General features: G+C 35.7%; 1 protein-coding gene across 1 annotated transcript; it reads right to left on the reverse strand.

The window, feature by feature from the left end:
- Positions 1 to 1009: 1009 nt before the first annotated feature.
- Positions 1010 to 3015, reverse strand: LOC143541587 (DCD domain-containing protein NRP-B-like). Its single transcript, XM_077034375.1, has 4 exons — positions 2286 to 3015; positions 1716 to 1816; positions 1351 to 1545; positions 1010 to 1264 (listed from the first exon to the last, which is right to left on the reverse strand). The coding sequence occupies exons 1-4, from the start codon at positions 2929 to 2931 to the stop codon at positions 1223 to 1225; spliced, it is 984 nt and encodes a 327-aa protein (XP_076890490.1). The 5' UTR covers positions 2932 to 3015; the 3' UTR covers positions 1010 to 1222.
- Between the last annotated feature and the right edge of the window lie 17449 nt (positions 3016 to 20464).

Below are 20464 nucleotides of genomic sequence, written 5' to 3' on the forward strand. Positions count from 1 at the left end.
TCTTTTCGTTTGGAGTCAGTCGTTAAAGAAAACATCATGTTAAGGTAAAGTTGGTCGTATAAAACCTCAATTTTCAGCTTTATTTCTTGAATCTCATCATTTGTCATTGAAAAGTAAATAGAAATGCATTTTTCACATGTTTGCATCCATGAATTATGCTCATAAAAGACGGTTAAAGAAAACTAGGCCGCAGACTATGTCTCGTGGGCCCATTAGTAGATTATTACTAATCGGTGTTAAATTTTTTTTTTTAGACAAGATATAGAGAAGATTGCAAACGATGAAGAAAGACACGACAAGGCCGAGCACGCTTTGCTTTGTGCAAGTCTTTCCGTCACCACTGTAGTGACATTCAAGATTCTTTGGGATCTCATCTCAAACCCCAAATCAATCTCCTCCGTTGACTCGTCACACAGAAAAGTGCGAAGGTCAAAAGGCGGGTGGAAACCTTTGGTGTTTACCAGCACTTTTATCACAGTCGTTACTTTGACTTTTTGTTGACTTCCTAACTTATTTGTACATTAACCTTAGTATAGTCATTTTTGCTTCAAAATGCTTGCGGAATGAAAATCTTTAAAAAGATCTGATACCTTTTTTTATTTTGACTTGACAAGAACTCAAAATGATCACTTTGATCATCTAGAAAAATAGAATTCTAGAATATTAGAAAGTGTCAAGATTTGGACCACATGCCAAGTCAAAACATTCAATGGTCCAAACCACCCCTACCCCAACCACTTTGTCCATTTCAAGATTGTGATGTTGAACCTGTTTGTTTGTTGAACCGTTCAACCATAACCAAATTAATATTAAACGAACCTTCTATTGGTATGCTTTCAATATCTGCTATATCACATAAAAAGAAACGCTTCTTTTTTAAAGGTCGAGCGTTCAAATCCTATAGCAGACGAGTTAGATTAGGTGTGTAGTATATTATAGGATGTTAAAAGTATCACATCAAAAGACAAACATCAAATCTTGGCATATAAATAAAAGTCGCAAAAGTAGCATTATATTTCATTTATTCAAACCGAGTTCGTATTTTAGCATATATACTGAGCCAAACAACCAAAAGGGACCATCATCTTCATGGTTACATACTTACATGTACTACTTTCTTTATAGTAGCTCGATATTAACATATATTAGTTACATATATATGGCTTAATACATCTCTCATTCTCTTTTATAATAATACACTTGGATTTTCCTCGAATGCGTCTCAGTTCTTGTTCTCATCAAATATGTCCAAGAGCGAGAGCGCCTGCAACAAGAACAATTGTTTTCTCTCAAGTGATTTGGATGTCGAAATGTGTCACAAAGGACCGGAAGGGTAAAAGGGTAATTTACCTCAGGGATGTTGAGTTCAAGGCGAAACTTAGGGCCGTCATAGTGGTGAAGAATTGGCCTGAACGAGTCTTCTTCTAACGGCTCAGCTAATTTTCTAGTGATGACTCGCACTTGAGCTGGGAAACGTGACTCACCAGGGTTCTTTTTGTCTTCCCATGCGGTCGGGTCAATGTTTGTTCCACCAAAACTTGCAGCCTAATCATTGAAACCAAATTCCATGTCAATATTCTATTAGGTCACATTGCCTATTAAAGTTGCAACATATGCTCTTTAACTTATAACTTCAATTTTAAAAGTATCTTTATTGAAATAGAAATCAATTACACGAAACTTCCTCTACAAGTTCAATGAATGCGATTGATTACCTCAAAAACACCATGGAGCTGGTGGGTGGAGTAGTTGTAAAGGAAAAGAGGTAAACCAGGTGTGATCTGCCTGACCGAGTCCCGGTATCGAGGGGGCAAACCTGAAATTCAGATTATGAAAAATTAGATGTAAGTTCATAACATAATTATACTCGAATCTGTACAACAAAATCTAGGAAAAAAACTTATGCTTAATAGTTTTTACTCAAAAAAAAAAGAAAAGAAAAAAGAAAATGTGCAACCAATTTGTAAAATCTTCCAAAAACTAAAATTTGACCTTGTGTAAAGAGTCAAGAACATCCAAAACCAGCCCATGTTCTAATTTGTGGCCACAACAAACATTGACCTAAAAATATGTTTAATTCTTGACTCATTTTTCTATACACCATTATCATCTAGATGTGTTATAAAAATAATTAACCATCTACAATTGCAAAAGAAAAAAAAAATTTTTTTCACACCTTAAATCTTTGAAAAAAAAATCTAGCAACGCAAGTACACAAGCATATAACTTAACTACTTATAATTAACGCATATATGAAAAATGGAGCAGATTAAAAAAAAACATACCAAAAAGCTGCCTTTGAAGATTCTCTTGCATAGTATCATTGTTGCAAACAAAAATATAACCGCCGACAGTCTCATTCCTCGGCAAAGATTCCGACGGTGGCAAAGTCTTAAACCTCTTATCAACACTGTTATTATTATTCTTATTATTACCATCATCCTTCTCATTACCATTATTATTATTATTACTCTTCTTCTTGTTCTTCCCATGTTTACCCCCAAACATATTATTATTATTATTATTATTATTATTATTATTATTATTATTATTATTATTATCCTCACCCAATTTCCCATCTTTCTTATTCACACCAAAATTAATATTAATATTATTATTCAAACTGGGTTTTGAATAAATCCCCTTATTAAACCCACCATTAATCCCAAAATCATTATTATTATTATTGGACCCAATTTTCCAATCAAAGTTAAACCCATTAAAATCTGAGTTGGTTTTGCCGGTGCCGGAGTTGCTAAACTGACCGCCGACGCGGATGTCGAAGTTCCGGCGGTCTTTTTCCGGGCGTTTGGCGGCGTAATTGGTGCTCCAGATGGAGTCGTTTAACGAGAGATTTGAAAGATTGTTGGTTTGAACACGAAGCTGGTCACTGAACTGGTAGAAAGATGATTGATGGGTGTTGGCCTCCATGGTTCAAGATTGCTTATTTGTTGATACCCAGATGGGAATTTGTGAAATTTGTAGGAAATTGTGAGAATTGTGAAGTGGGTGTCGGTTGATAATAATATGAAGATGAAGAAGAGAAGGGTGTGTGATGATGATAATATAGGAGGTGGGAAGTTTCTAGGAATGATGGTGATTGTATGAATGGATTGCGTGTTAATTTGTCAAAGGTGTGTGAGTTGAATATGAATGTATATAAATTACTAAAATGTCCCTTCTAATTTATTTTTTCCATAATTGTCCTCATGTTGTCTGCAACCTAGCCGACGACATGTTATCAAACCAGTTTTAGAAAGACGCATGGTTGGGATTAGTCGTTGGCGATGTGTTATCTAGGCTATCCCTTCACTGACGGTATGTTATCCCTAACCTATCGCATCGTCAGGCTGCTCTTTAATTATATTTAGTCGTCCTCCAATTATGTCGGTAGTAGATCACGTCGTCTTTGCCTTACATTAAAAGTAGATCCACTACTAACATAAGGCCAATATAACATTATCTGCTACTTGCATAAGGCCAAGATGACGTGATCTACTAACATAAGGCGAAGACGACGTGATCCAATACAAACATAATGAGGGGATGACTAGATATAATTAAAGAGCAGCACAGCAACGCGATTGGTTGGGGACACGTACCGTCGGCAGCAAGAGCGCTTGGAATCTAAATAACACTTCGACTATGTCTAACTCCAGCCACACGTCATTCTGTGATTGGTTTGCAAACACGACGTTGGCAACGCGATAGGTTGGGGACAATTCTGGAAACAAAAATTAGAGGGGATGAATATGAAATCTCTTTCGATAAATGGGACATTTTGAGAATTTTCCCTATGTCTAATATAAAATGTTGAATTGTTATTAGTTATTTGCAGTGGTCTAAACGGTTTGGTTGGAGTCGGTTTTGGTTAAAACTGAATAAATTTGAAATTTCAGTTTTTGAAAATTTGAAACTTTTTCGGTTATATGTATTTTCGGTTTTGGTTTTTTGGTGTTTACTTTTGTCTGGTTTTGTTTCGGTTTTACTATTTGAGCTTAAAAATTTTGGGTCGAATAGTTTTTTTTTGTTAATTAATAATTAATAAATAATTGATTTATATACATTTGAGCCAAAATATTTGAGTTATATATTTATCAAGTTCTTGTAAATTACTTTAAATAAAGATGAAAATCTACAAACTTGGTTTGATTCGGGTATTTATGGTTTTAGTTACACGTAAGAAAATTTTGATATGTAAGTTTGGTTTTCAGATCATGCGTAGCTATAGGGGGAGAAGTGTGTCACGTGGCGCCCAGTCAATAAGAGATGGATCGTATTTTAAGGGTGTAGCGGTGAGAGGGAGATTGAGGGAGAAAATGGATTGTATTTTAGTGGTGTAGTGGTGGAGGATAGATAAAAAAAATAAAAGTGAGGTGGGCTCACATGTTTGGCCAAGAAATATTTCTCAGTTTGGTCATCTTCTTTGTTCTTGGGGGTCCACTACGGGTGACCTAACAAAATACATAAAACCAAATTGTCGTCATTACTTATTTTGTATGGATTTTTATTACTTATTTGTTAAAATGTTGAATTGTTATTTACTTGTTTATTAGTATAGAGCTGCCGGTTATATTCTATTATTATTCTCATAATAAACAAATTCAAATTTGTAGATTTAAAAGTATGTGTGTAGACTATGAGTTAGCTAAAAACTTATTTGTTAATGGATGAAATAATAAATTAGACTAATTGAATAGAGGAAAACGTAAAAGGTGATAACAGATGATGTTTGTTGAGCGAATAGATGGTGCCTGAAATAACGCGTTAAGATTTGTGTGAGAAAGAGTTTGTATGTATCCTTGATGTTTAAGGTTATGTACCATTATGACACATTGACACCTGCAAAACATGGGTTGGTAAAGATTTACCCTTAAAAAGTATTATCTTTTGGGGTTGATTTCATTGAATGGGTAATGATTTTTGTTGGTTGATGTTAGGGTTGCGAACGAGCTGAGTTTTTCGTAAGCTATTTGAGCTCGGCTCGTTAAAAAGCTCGATTGAGCCGAGCTTAATTGAACCTAAGCCCGAGCTCGAGCCTAAAAGTAAGCTCGTTTATTAAACGAGCCCGAGCCCAAGCCTCAATTGTCGAGCTCGAGCCAGCTAGCGAGCCTAAACGAGCCTCTCATTTATATAAAATTTTAAAATATATATATTTAATATTTATTAATTAATATATAAAATGTTATAAAATATATAAAAATAATTAAATAATATATATTATTTTATACATAAAATTATAATAGAAAAAATATATAAAAATAATTATAATTATATAAAAAATAATTGATAAATAGTAAACGAGCCGAGTCCGAGTCGAGCTCAAGCTTAAAAATCTACACACGAGTCGAGCTTGAGCTTTGAAAATAGAGCTCGAAACGAGCCGAGCTTGAGATCTGTGTAAGTTAAACGAGTCGAGCTCGAGTCTGGTCGAGCTCGGGCTCGGCTCGGCTCGTTTTCACCCTAGTTGATGTATTGTTGAGTTGGAAGGGTGTTTGGATGTTTGGCGTGTGTTTTCAAATTATAATTGTTATTATAAACTTTTTTGGTGAGATAACTATTTGATTGGAATTAAGGATAGTTGGTTGTTATTTGTTTGCAGTTATCTATAATGAATTATATGTTAGTTTAGTGTAAGTATGATTAAAATTAAGTGTAATTATATGGATATTATCAACAAATATCCAAGCCAAACAAAGAAAGTAAATGTGATGCATAGAGAGATGGCATTGATGCATGCTTGATTGGTGGATAAACCGTGCTAGGTCTTTGTTAAAGAAAGCAGGGAAACTTTGAAATCCAAGTTAACCAAACGAATATTCTGGTGGTTAAGTAGTATGTCCCATAACCAAAATGTTCGAGAAATTATATAAGGTGAATGTTGTAGCGTATTTAACTTAGAAGATCAAGAAATTGTTGAAAAGTAATAAAAAGACATGCACATCATTCAATATTCAAGGCATGTGTTATGTGTTTGAATTTAGCTTTTGTTAAGCTGAAATTAAAACATTTTTTTAGTAAAATTTGTATCCGTGTCTTTAATATCTCAAGACTCGGTTATATAAAAAGAATTTTAAAACATTGATAACAATCAGGTAAAAACTCTAATCTAATTTTACTAATAAAAGAAAATATTTAAGATGATGTGCCAATTCCACATTCTTATTCATTCGACCTATCTATGGGTTATAGGCAAAAACATTTTGTTAAATGGGTCATAATTACCTTAATCTTTCATCTCATTTATTATCATATCTATCCATGGGTCATGGGTTAAAATAATTTTTGGCAAAAGGGTTATAATTTGCTTTATAATACTCTAATTTCTCATCTTATTTATCATACAAATGCATGAGTCATTGGTCAAAACAATTTTAACAAATGGGTTATACTTTTCCTTCTGATTTTCTAATCTCTCATCTTCTTCATTATAGTTATCCATGGGTAACGAGTCAAAACAATTTTAACAAATGTTGTATATTGTTGTAAACTTGTAATGATTCATCTCATTCTAATTTCTAAATTTGAGATTATAGACTTCTTATTATTTGTAGTATATATTTTTATTTTCTTCTTACCTTTAATTTTGTTCATTCCTTTCAAAAAAAAGCATCTTATTTATATTTATTATTTAACAAATCCCGTGTAATACATGGATTCAAAAGCTAGTATTATATATAAAGCAATAAAATTTTGAGAAACAAACATGAACGTCATATTCGGTTTGGTTTGGTTTGGTTCCTTTACAGCCCTAACAATAACTGTGGAGTTCTGCTTACAATAGCACGTTTATGATTAAGCTATACAAATCTATTGAACCTCACTATTGTTGATCCATTCAAACTTCAGAGGCTAAAGTGAAAGGATTTAGAATTGGACGAAAGTAAAGCCAGGGGTGATCCATCTAGAAGATTTTCTTTCACACCTATTTTACAGAAGATTTCTAATGGTTTATTCTATAGGTATATTTGAGTCGATTATTATTTATTTCGACCTATTTATCCACATTTCATTATTTGTAACTAAATAAATGAATACACAGATGTAAGAGGTTTGGGTTCTCCAGTGGAAACTCAAGTTCGAATCTCTGTAACTTTTGAGTGAATATTAGCAATGAAAGATTTAAGTTAGGTATTATGCAAATGTTGTCAGTTTGAACTTGCAGCGGCTTATGAATTTCTGGCCATGAGAATTAATTAAACAACAATCCACGAGCTCGTTCAAAACACCTAGAAAATACCATCTTAAGCTATAACACCGTAAAGCACTGTCATTTAAAATCCTCTATTAATCATTTTTATTAATTATTTACATACCTTTATATTCAAACAATTTTTTTTTTAAACTTACTCTTTATCATTGACTCAATTCGTCTTTTCATCTTTATCCCCTCTGAAGAATGTAATATAAATATAAGATTTTAAAAGGAAACAAGAATAACAAACTTTACTTGCCAATGATGTCCAGTCCAACTGGTCAGAGGCATAAGGGCTAGTGATGGAAGATTTGGGAAGACCCAAGTTCGATTCTTGAAGCCAATCGGTTTTATCGTAGGTGGGATAGAGACCCTGTTAAATGCCATTTTGCAGCCTGTGGGTTTTCCCGGTTTGAACGCCTTAGCCTTACACTAAACCCGCGGGCCTGGTTCAGACAACGTAAGTGGTTAGGTGTGGGGTGCTGGGACTCTCGACATGCTCGGGGGTGCGATCCATCAGATACGAAATTCGCAGTTCAAAAAAAAAAACGAACTTTACTTGAGTGTTAAGTTAAAGTGAAGCAGCCGTTGCCATTGGTTCTCCTTCTGGATACATACGTGTACCCAACAACCCTTTCACGTGCTCACGCCTTAGCAAGTTCGCTGTTTACTTGCTTAAGCTTTAATGGGCCTTTAGCTCAAATGAATCATAAACCCAAGACCCAAGATGTGGGCCGAAGCTATGTTTATTGACAATTTTAATGACATAATAAAAATAAAAAATCCATGTATCGGGTAAGTCATTCGACCATGGTCAATCCAATAAAAAGCATGCCTCCCCCCTCGTTGCCAGTTCGATATTTAGCCTGCCACCGTCCGTGCCCTTAACAACCCTTACCGCACCTTGGCGCGATGTTTTACGCTAGCTCATGCAACCAAGCCAGAAAAGGCGATGCAACATCGGCACTGGCGAATTCACAGTGTTCGAAGGGTGGCCCAAGGCACATCGTCCAACACTAATTTGTAGTGTAATAGATAGCCCAATTATCTTGCTTTAGTCCAAATGTCTATCCTTCGAACTTCAAGTCCAACGTATAAGCCAATTAAAATCTAATTCAAATTGGTTCATTTTGATTTTTAAATGCATCGTGAATAAACTTCTACCTCCCATCTCTTTGCATGATGCATCGACCCACTGCCGCCGCTAATCTGTATTATGCCCCTATTTTCAAAAATTTCATGTATCTATCTCTACATTCGTTTGTGCCTGTTTACAAAATTAATGAACAAACATGAACGAACACGAACAAGCTCAATTTCTTAATAAACAAACTCGGACACAAAATTTCGTTTGATAAAGTGGCTCACAAACCGTACATTTGTAAGGTAAAAACTTAACAAACTAACACCAAACTAAACATCTCGCATGCTACTTTAATACCTCAAGACAGATTTGTAGGTATACTTTTTGACTTTTCGTCCTCTCAGAGCATTCTCATCACACTTCTTATCCCTAAACTAAAAATTACACTAAAAATCATTATATTTTCTCTCTCTATTTCAATTAAATAATACTTTTATATACCTTTTTCACTAACTTTTCTCTTTCGTCACTCACAACACTTTTAGAAAATATTAAAAAATTATAGGGGGTGAACAGTAACTTTTTCAAATATACAGAAAAATAGTTGTTTTTTCTAAAATATAAAAATTCTTCACTCACAACACCAAAAATCACTCTCTAAATTATAAAAACACTCCTCACATAAAATGAAGGGTTAGATGAGAATGCTCTCACATGTCACACTTCCATCTCTACCCTTATTTTTTTGTTACCTTTATATTAATGCTCACATCACAAACCAAACCAAACCAAACTCTTTTCATATTCACCATTTTCTAATTCACAAGCTTCTTTTCAGATGGCCCTACTAATACATAATAATTTTGTTTGTAAAGTGTTCATAAACCGTCCATTTATCTTACTCCTTTTCCGATCATCACATCCATCGGTCTCGGCAGTGGCAACCATCATCAATGACGTTTTCCTAAGCTTTAGTAAGGCAAGTCTTAATATTTGTCCACGAGTTATTGCTATGGCTCCGGCTTCGTGTTTGTATGAGAGGCTGTGTAGTACGGAATATCACAGCCTACACACGGAATATCAGCGGCTGTGAGACCAAATACAGTGGGGCATTTATGCATGGAAAATCCTTAATACGCCTGGGTACACACCTCTAGGGTGTTTTGAGGGTGAATTTGGGCTTGAGCGTTTTGTAGAAAACGCCTGGTGAGGGTTGACTTTCTTCCGGGCCAATGGAGAGTAAGGTTGGGGAGTTTTGGGCAAAACCATACGCATGGTCTTAAGCATCGTATTGTAGTGTATGGATGAACAAATGGTATCTTGTACTTTCGGTACCCACTTGGGATTGGTTCGGCACAGGACATAACCGAGCATTTGTGTTAGATGATCTGTTTGTAATTTTTGTTGGAAAATTAATGTTGGTGGCATGTTCTGTTTGAGGATGAGTGACCTCTTTGTTCATTACTATGTGAAACACAATATTTAGTATTTTTGGTATCAATTATTTTCGATACTGGCATCAAGATCATCTCTGAGGCTATCTGTTAGAGCATTCTCATCTCACTTTCTATCTTCAAACCAAAAATTACACTAAAACTCACTTTGTTTTCTCTCTCAATTTCAATTAAATAATAATTTTTATACCTTTTATCATTACCTTTTATTTTTCCTTTACTCACAGTTACTTTCAAAATATATTAAAAAATTATAGGGGATGAACAATAACTTTTCAAATATACAGAAAAATCACTACTTTTTCTAAAATATAAAAACTCTTCACTCACAACACCCTGAATCACTCACTAAATTATAAAAACACCCCTCACATAATATGAGGGGTTGGATAAGAATGCTCTTATGGTGGGGGGCTTCGCAGCCCCTCCACAGAGTCACGTCAGCGCCACGTGGGCACTGGGGGCATCGAAGCCCAAGGGATAATGCCCCTCTATGGTGAGGGGGCTTCGAAGCCCTTTAAACAATATATTAAATAATAATATAGTAATACTAAGATTTAAATTTAAATAAAAATTAAAACCATACAAATAAAAATAAAAAACATGCAAATAAAAAAATAAAAAACATACAAATAAAAAAAATAAAAATATAACTAATATTCGTCGTCCTCGTCCTTGTTTGCATATTTGGCCAATATATTTGCTTTTCTTTTTTCCATCGCCGCCTGCGTTGGAGGATCTAGATGCGTTAGATCTTTTGTGAGGAGCTCGAATTCCTTTTCTCGCTTCCGCTCCAAGTGAACCTTTTGTCTTTGTTCATGCATCGCTTTGTATTCCGCATGCATCGCCTTTCTTTCTTCATGCATCCTCATGAGTTCCTCCTGTTTTTGTTTTTTAGCATTGGCAATCTCGGTTACCTGAGCTCCAAGTTGTCAAAATGCAAGCTCACTTTGGAACTCATAGAGGATGTCGTTCTGGACAAAGATCCTCCACCTCTAGCCACCGTCTTGGCTTTATCTCTTCCGCACGGACGTGGCAACTCATCTGGTTCATCAAAAATAAATTCCGGATCCAACTCGTTTAGATTAAGTTGACAACGACCATCCGACATGGGTTGAGACGGTGATTGATTGGCCGAACTCCGAAGTAGACGTTGTCTTTGACTGTTTGGACGGTCGCGGTGGTGATGATGTCAGGACCGGATGCCACTTTGGCAAGGTTATGCATTGTCTCCAAATTTCCATCATATTGAAATCTCCACGATAAACGGCCCTGTATTATTTTAAGCAAGCCTCCATCACGTTGGCGTCGCTCATGCCGCTTTTTCTGTTGTTCATAATGCGGGTGTGAATGTTGGTGAAGTTGGTTATTTTTGTGCATAATGCCTTCCATTTGTTGTAGACGGAATCATTCCCGCGGTACTCACCTTAGAACTTAGTGCGTATTTTTTCCCAAAACTCTTTCTTCCCAAAACTCTGGGGAATGTTTGTCGTCCCCTTCGATACGTATAAAAGCTTAGTATTAGCAAACAAAAAAATAAAACATGGAAAACATATAAATATTTTTATAATGTACCTTGAATCAAGTCTTCGGATGAGTCGATCCACGCACACGCTAACGCCATTTCCTCGTCTGCTTCCCACATTTGTCTTTCGCCCTTTTCGGTTGTTCGAATGTCATCCGGGTTCTTTTTTTATGAATTTTTTTATGGCGAACTTGCATTTCAGGTACTTGTGTTTCAGGTATTTGGGTGTCAGCTATTTGTGTTTTGGGTATTTGGGTTTGGGGTACTTGCGAAGACGTATACGGCATTGGCGATCGAAAGAAAATATCGGGGTTAAACGGTTGCATGGGTGGAGGAATCATCAGCTGTGTTGGTTTGCATAGAACAGGTTGTTAAGGTCGATGTTATTTGCGAGCAAACCAGCCCACCACATACAACTCGGATCCCACGGGTTTGGGTTCGGGTTCGGGTTCGGGTTTGAGCTCGAGCTCGTGTTCGGGTTTGGGTTCGAGTTAGGATTCATGGTTGTGAAACTTTCAAAGGTTTAGAGTAAAAGGTGTGAAAATAGTTATAATTTAGTGTGAAAATGAAATTTGTTTGAGTAAAATTGGGAAAATGATTTGAATTTATAGGAAAGGATAATTTTTTTTAACGGCCATATTTTGGACAGTTTGGGTGCCCCCCCTCCACCTTTCCTACCGGCCGTCAAGACGGCGCCCCATCCTTCCGCAACAGCCTCCTCCGTGCCCCTGGCAGTGTTCCCCCTCCATCGGCGCCCAAAAATCCCCTCCACGATGCCCATAGCGTGGCGTCTAATTATTCATATGTTATGTTAGATGATCAGTATGTAATTTGTGGTTGGATAATTAATGTTGGTGACATGTTTTGTTTGAGAATGAATGACTCTTTGTTCATTAACATAACTTTGGCATTTGACTCCATGTTTGCAAATTTTAAGATGTTATTGACATTTGATTTGTTTCACAATCTGCCCTCTTGAGTCCTGTCTACAACCAATGGCACGCTAAGGGTGTTAATTGTGTCAAAGATCCAAGTTGTCAAAATGCAAGCTCACTTTGGAACTCATAGAGGATGTCGTTCTGGACAAAGATCCTCCACCTCTAGCCACCGTCTTGGCTTTATCTCTTCCGCACGGACGTGGCAACTCATCTGGTTCATCAAAAATAAATTCCGGATCCAACTCGTTTAGATTAAGTTGACAACGACCATCCGACATGGGTTGAGACGGTGATTGATTGGCCGAACTCCGAAGTAGACGTTGTCTTTGACTGTTTGGACGGTCGCGGTGGTGATGATGTCAGGACTGGATGCCACTTTGGCAAGGTTATGCATTGTCTCCAAATTTCCATCATATTGAAATCTCCACGATAAACGGCCCTGTATTATTTTAAGCAAGCCTCCATCACGTTGGCGTCGCTCATGCCGCTTTTTCTGTTGTTTATAATGCGGGTGTGAATGTTGGTGAAGTTGGTTATTTTTGTGCATAATGCCTTCCATTTGTTGTAGACGGAATCATTCCCGCGGTACTCACCTTAGAACTTAGTGCGTATTTTTTCCCAAAACTCTTTCTTCCCAAAACTCTGGGGAATGTTTGCCGTCCCCTTCGATACGTATAAAAGCTTAGTATTAGCAAACAAAAAAATAAAACATGGAAAACATATAAATATTTTTATAATGTACCTTGAATCAAGTCTTCGGATGAGTCGATCCACGCACACGCTAACGCCATTTCCTCGTCTGCTTCCCACATTTGTCTTTCGCCCTTTTCGGTTGTTCGAATGTCATCCGGGTTCTTTTTTTATGAATTTTTTTATGGCGAACTTGCATTTCAGGTACTTGTGTTTCACGTATTTGGGTGTCGGGTATTTGTGTTTTGGGTATTTGGGTTTGGGGTACTTGCGAAGACGTATACGGCATTGGCGATCGAAAGAAAATATCGGGGATAAACGGTTGCATGGGTGGAGGAATCATCAGCCGTGTTGGTTTGCATAGAACAGGTTGTTAAGGTCGATGTTATTTGCGAGCAAACCAGCCAACCACATACAACTCGGATCCCACGGGTTTGGGTTCGGGTTCGGGTTCGGGTTTGAGCTCGAGCTCGTGTTCGGGTTTGGGTTCGAGTTAGGATTCATGGTTGTGAAACTTTCAAAGGTTTAGAGTAAAAGGTGTGAAAATAGTTATAATTTAGTGTGAAAATGAAATTTGTTTGAGTAAAATTGGGAAAATGATTTGAATTTATAGGAAAGGATAATTTTTTTTAACGGCCATATTTTGGACAGTTTGGGTGCCCCCCCCCCCCCCTCCACCTTTCCTCCACACCGGCCGTCAAGACGGCACCCCATCCTTCCGCACCAGCCTCCTCCGCGCCCCTGGCAGTGTTCCCCCTCCATCGGCGCCCAAAAATCCCCTCCACGATGCCCATAGCGTGGAGTCTAATTATTCATATGTTATGTTAGATGATCAGTATGTAATTTGTGGTGGATAATTAATGTTGGTGACATGTTTTGTTTGAGAATGAATGACTCTTTGTTCATTAACATAACTTTGGCATTTGACTCCATGTTTGCAAATTTTAAGATGTTATTGACATTTGATTTGTTTCACAATCTGCCCTCTTGAGTCCTGTCTACAACCAATGGCACGCTAAGGGTGTTAATTGTGTCGGATTGAATTATGCGACCCATAGTTATTAAAAGCTTTCGATTCTTTCGCCTAGGCATATTTTTCAGGTGAGGTTCAATAAATGCGCTTATAGTTCTTAATTAGACGAGCGCTTCAGCATTGTCCAGTTCCTCTGGGGTAAGAGGAAAAAAAAGTTAAACCTTCAATTGATTTTAGTGATCCTAAATTCCAAAAACCAAGAATGGTGCTTGAAAAATTAAACTGATTCCAGGCAAAAAAAAAAGAAACACAAAAACAAAGAAAAACAAAATATATAATGAACAACAAATAATGATAACACACTTAGATGTCTTAGTTAATGGGAGTGGTGTTTGAAAGTTTTTACATTTGTTTTTTATATGATATAACGGTCTGCCGCAACGTGTGGTTTCTAAAACCTAGTTAGGATTACAAACTTAGTCGAAATTGTAATGAATAGTCAGAACCAACCTTGTGCGATTCAATTCCTGGATGATATGAGAGTCGTGATACACTTATAAATTAAAATAATTCGATGGTTCTTCGAATTCTGTTTCAAATAATACTAAGATTTGGCAAGAGCTTCGTATGATTTTGAATGAACTTTGAGAACCAGGTGATGAGAAGGTAATGACCAATTGATTCCGAAATCTTATATCCACTGCTCGGGTAGGAAACTACCTTTGGCAGTTGCCATTTTCAAAATATGGAATATTTTTAATGAAGTAAGTACCGTCCCTTGGACCCTGCCATAGGCTCAATTCAGGCGTCATGTTATTCTAGTCGCATCAAGTTAAAATCGACAACAAAGAAAAGCGCCCATACCAACAAGGATAGAATAAAGTTTATATGTTTTCTGAGTACTTTAATAATATGCAAGTGTTAATATATATATATATATATGGGTTAGGTTATAATAGGAAGTATACTTTTTGTAGGAATGATAAGAAGTAATCTTGTCCATTGATTTTGAATATGAAGGGTTGAGATTAGTTTAGGAGGAAATCAAGTGTGAACACAAGGTAAAGGGCATAAAAAAAATAACACATTTGTTGACTTTCTCTCTTCACATGCAAGGCACATGCCAAATTCCCCCATCATTTTAAAACGTCCATAACTTTTTTTTGCGACATTTTTATTGAAAAACAAATTTACCATAATAACGAGTGTCTTTTTATCTTTTATATGAGTACCATATTGTAATATAAAAATTAAAAAAAAATAGTGTTTTTTTACAAATTGTGTTTTACCGAATTGTGCTTTACAAAATTGTGTTATACGATAGTGTTTTTTCCATTGTGTTATGTACATTGTGTCATACAATTGTGTTTTTATTGTGTTTTTTTTTCATAATGTATTTTTCCATCGTGTTTTTTTCATTGTGTTTTTCATAGTGTTTTTCATTGTGTTTTTTCGGAATTTTCCGGTGAGGTGGTGGCGGTGGGTGACGGTTGTGGTGGCGGTGGGCGGTGGAGTAGTGGTGGTTGTAAGAGATAAGTGAAGATGTAATTGGGTTTTATGTAAGTGGGTTTTTGAAATTAATTTAAGTGGGTTTTGAGATTAAAGTAAGTGGGTTTTGAGATTAAAGTATTAGACTAAAATACTCTCCTTCCTAGCCTTCTTAGGAAAATCAAACTTCTTATTTGAACCTAACCCTATATATATATATATATATATATATATATATATATATAGAAAATGGTTCAAATAAGAATAAAAAGTTTCATAGGAATGGTAAGAACCAATATATTTTTGACATTTGACATTAAAACCTATGGTAAAAGAATAATTCTAGGAAACTATGTCGGTTTTTGGTAATTTTAAATCTCAACCCTTGGATCCCCTAATCTAATGGCCCATGATTATTCTTACCATTCCTAGAAAACATTATCTTTTTACAATAACATATCCCTATATATATATATATGTACCGAGCAATTTGGTGGCATATTTGCTTATGGCTGACAATTCCTATCCCGTTGAATGCGGCTGCAGTCAAGGAGATGTTGGACTTTGGTGACAATCAAAGTAATGACAAAATCAAGAAAATGACGATACAGGCGGTATTCTTGGTCACATTATGGTTGATTTGGAAATGCGAATGATGGAGCCTTTAACAACCAGAGATTTGCTGAAAATAGAGTTATTTGTATGATAAAAGAAGACTCCACTTTCTGGCTAAAAACTAGATCGATTTGCTGATTAGCTTGGGGTGGCGACAGCCTTACTGGTTATGGGGTATTTTAATTTCCTTTGTATATTTGTGATGTCTTAGTTGTATATGTTCTGGTGGGCCTGTCTTATAGTTTGGTTTCTCTGTAATTTTAGGCCTCGTTTTGGGCATGCGGTTAATAAAATTTTGGGCCTGAAAGGCATTTGACACTATCCAAAATGCTAAACAATGAAAGCAAAACAATTTTAAGTTATGCAATGTTAAAACAAATGCTAGATCATTTGACACTATCTAAAAGCATCCACTCGAGAGATTAATTCGTAGCAAAACAATGAAAGCAGATCATGCAATGTTAATTGAAGTTAAATTAGAGAATGAATATTGTAACTATTTGCAAACCACAAGGTGCCAAATGTGTTTTACTCTTACCGAAATAATGCCAAATTATACTTTTTCTTAACGTTTGGATCCATTACCCAAGTTCGAAGCCTATGAGGAGATTTCAACCGACCTAATTGTTTGGACGGTCCAGGCTCGAGCCCAAGACCTCCCCAGGAGAAAACCCCCTGACATCCTCTACCGACATGTGGGAGCCCTTGGTTTGTCATATATCAAGTGGATTTTTGTATACTAGCATGTCTTTGACCTAACGTTATATAGCTTAATAATAACGTGCCCCACAAATAAAGTGCTTGACGGTACACATATGATAGTTATGATGTGTAAGTTCGTTATTCGAACTTAACTTGAAAAACCTCGAATTTGATTAGGACTGAATTGAATTGGACCCTTAACCGAATTAGAATATATGAATTCCAAACTGAAGCGATCTGATTATTCAAATATAAGTTATATAACTTTTGTCTTTTAGATACGTTGTTTGTTAGCTTTTTTCGTAATACATGTGAATTCAAATAAACCCAAATACAAACCAATTCGAAACAGTTTCGAATTTTGTTTTAATATGATTCATTTCAAATTCGAATGTATTTCAAAACTTTCTGATATCGAACAACCTAATTCGAAAATCCGACAACAACCATGCCTTCAAGTTGTGTTCGTGGGACTATTCGCGTCAACATATTCTCGAATATATTATAGACCTCCATATGGTATATATCTGTTCAATGGATATTGTCATCATGCAAAAGGAATGGCATTTGTTCTCTCGTGCTAGTTGTTGTGCCCACAAAGACTTGCCTTTAAAGTACTTTTTTTCTATTAAATTTTAGAGAGTTGTTGTTGTGCCCACAAAGCTAGTTGTTGTGCCCACAAAGGCTGCTTCCGGTGAGATGTCTTGTTTGCGGGCGCGCATATAATGTATATATGTGTGAACCCTCGGGTGGGCAAAAGTGAAATTGCACTAATTTTGACGTTATTTTACTAATCACGTGAAAATAACGTTAAAATTGACGAAAGGTCAATCAGGCATCATGTGGTAGCGTTGATAGCTGAAAGACAATGGTACATGCACCAATCGACCGGTGTGCCGATGGTTGAGGGTTATGTGCCTTATGTCTAAGGCTTGATGCAAAACTACTATCGAGCCGGGGGTCTCACCGGAAGCAGCCTCTCTATTCCTACAGGGTAGAGGTAAGGCTGTCTACATCTTACCCTCCTTAGACCCTACCATAGTTTTGTTATTGGATTGGATATACTAAGTAGGATGATGACGATGATGAAGAAATTTTAGAGAGCATTTAATTATGCACTTGCTGGTACTGGTAGCATACGTTCTTGTTTTAAGACTTAAAATTAGTGGTGACCAAAAGATCCAAACAGTTAACATAAATAAATGTAACGATTTGTAGTGACATAATTAAAAAGCATTTGTAATCATTGTTATTGTCATTTATGCTTGGTGGGGGTAACAACTTTGTGCGAAGGAATGTCCATTTAATAGTGGCAAGCTGTAAAACGGTACCCACAGGCCACATCCTTTTTATTTTCTGAACAACAAAGGCTTGGATACCCGTATCATCCTGACAAATAGATCAATATTTCATCTAAATAACATATTAATGTAGCCTGGCCCACACACCTAGGACGAAACCCATAATTGGGAAACCCGGGCTCAGCCTATATATGATACTTGAACTCACGGTCTCTTATAAAGAAAGTCATGAAGCTATCATCGGGCATTGTCTAATTGGTTTTATTCCTTTATTACTAAAATTTCTTTTCGTAAGAACTTTTAATAGAAAACTTAAGTTAAAAAAAATTATAAAAAAAAGCACACAAAACCTTTAAGAGTATCTAACTAAATTTGCTTTTCTAAATACGTAGAGCGATGACAAACTAAATTATTTAGTTTTTTATATTTGGGTTTTTAAGTTTTTTTTTTTAATATTGTTTTGATTAGTGGTTAAATTTTTTTAAATGCATATGATCAAATTAGCAGCGTACTTATGTATTTAAAGAAACGAGGTTTAAAGAAACGGGTTAAACAGATTAATGATAACTAGGATAGTGTTCGTATGATGATGCGACAGTGGCATTTTGTAGCGCCATACTCGTTTTTAACACACATCGTGTATAGTAGTAGTTGTACATTTGAACAAATGTTTATTAAATCAAATTATAAAACCCATGCGACGTATTATAAAACTGACGATGAAAAGCCAAACTAAAGGAGTAAAGGGCCTTTGGCCTTGTTTAATTTGTTGTGCGCTAACCAAGAATGTATTACGCGCGTTATCTGGTGCTGGGCGCGCGTTTCTCAGCCCTGATACACGTAAACAATGGCATCCACGTAACAATCGCAAAAATTAAGAAGCAAAGTTGAAATATACAATAATTTCAAATACATCATTTTTAAACCAACCTGTTTTGGCCGAATCCCATTCCGACCCGATACCTTTTTAACCTGAAAATTGTTTTGACATGACCATGCTGACTTGAACCCGTACCCACCTAGTCGAATGCCTTAATCCAGTTTTACATATAACCAGAGGTCGCTCAACTCGACCTGTTGCCGTTTTTAAATGGTAATCACGTAACATGCTAATTTTTAAAACTAAAAATATACGTATAACAATCTCATACTCAAATTAAAAAAAATAAAATATTGTTTCTAACAAGTTGGACCATGAGATTTCTCACCTATAATCATAAGAACGAAATAAAGATAGTTAGATGGGACTGTGGCTCGTCAGTGACTCAAATGATGGTGGAAAAAGAAATAACACATGTTGCGCTTTATTTGATACGAAGAGCAATAAAAAAGTTTGTCAAGTTGCTAACCATACCCCAGAAAAAGATACTATATTATGAATTATGAAACACCTCTTATCCAATCATTTTGAAGCGTCGGTGATCTAAGATTTTCAAGGTTATTTAAAAAAGGAAGAAGACGAATAGGCTACATTTCTTATTTACTTCTAAAAATAAAATGCATTTGTAATGTATTAATTAATATTAAAAACATTAATTTACCAAATTAAGTGTGTCCGTCTGTCCGGACTCGTGGCCGGCTCGGGCTACCTTTAACCATTGGGGACCGTGTGCGGAGTACCCGGCGCTACTTAGTTGGTCGTTAAGAAAAAAACCAAATTAAGTGAGTTCTATTCCTTTTACACACCTCAACGAAATCAATAAAAACAAGTAAATGGCCAATAAATCAAGGAATTAGAATATGAAGAAATAATTACTAAAATAGAGAGGATGTAATTTTACCTATGTAATAAAAAAATTATTTAGAACTATATGATGAGTTGATATTCTTTTTTTAATATATAAAAAATAAGCATGGTCGAGAGACCTAAGTTGGATGTATACATTTAAATTCTAACCAACTACATCTAGTTAGAGTATATCTATTGCCAGAATATCCTCTTTCGGATAGCCCGTTCGTACCTTAGTCTTTTCCTTTATAATCAGTGTTATTAACCCTCTTGAAATACAGCTAAAATGGGCTATTTTACGCCACTGGGTTTGTATTTCAAACACATATAACAAAAATAAATGATCCATTCCACAAACCTAATGCATGTCATGACCATTTTCTTTGGTACTTTCAAATAAAGTACAAACGATATACTTTTCATTGGCCCAAATAAGATAAACTATGTATTTAAAATTAAATCTTTTTTTTCTAATCAACTCTTAACTTTAAGCCACTTTTTCTCCAAAATGGATTAGAGTTTATCTGCTTATCTTTTATTGCCGAGTGTAATCCCTCATGTATTCTAAAACTTTTGTTTCAACCTCATACCTCTTTTAATTCTAAAAACCATATCTAACTAGTAAGTATTTTCGGTCTAACCTAAGTATTTCAGATGTTATATACATATGATGAGGTCATTACATAACACTAAAATAATGTGAGAACCAAAAAAAGAAAAAAGAAAAAGCAAACAAACTAAATCGCTTAATTATTTTTATCAATGTTTAT

This window comes from Bidens hawaiensis, unplaced genomic scaffold (genome assembly GCF_021521415.1).
Source record: "Bidens hawaiensis isolate Kalapana, Puna unplaced genomic scaffold, B.hawaiensis_p1.1 tig00012613_1, whole genome shotgun sequence".
Classification (NCBI taxonomy): domain Eukaryota; kingdom Viridiplantae; phylum Streptophyta; class Magnoliopsida; order Asterales; family Asteraceae; genus Bidens; species Bidens hawaiensis.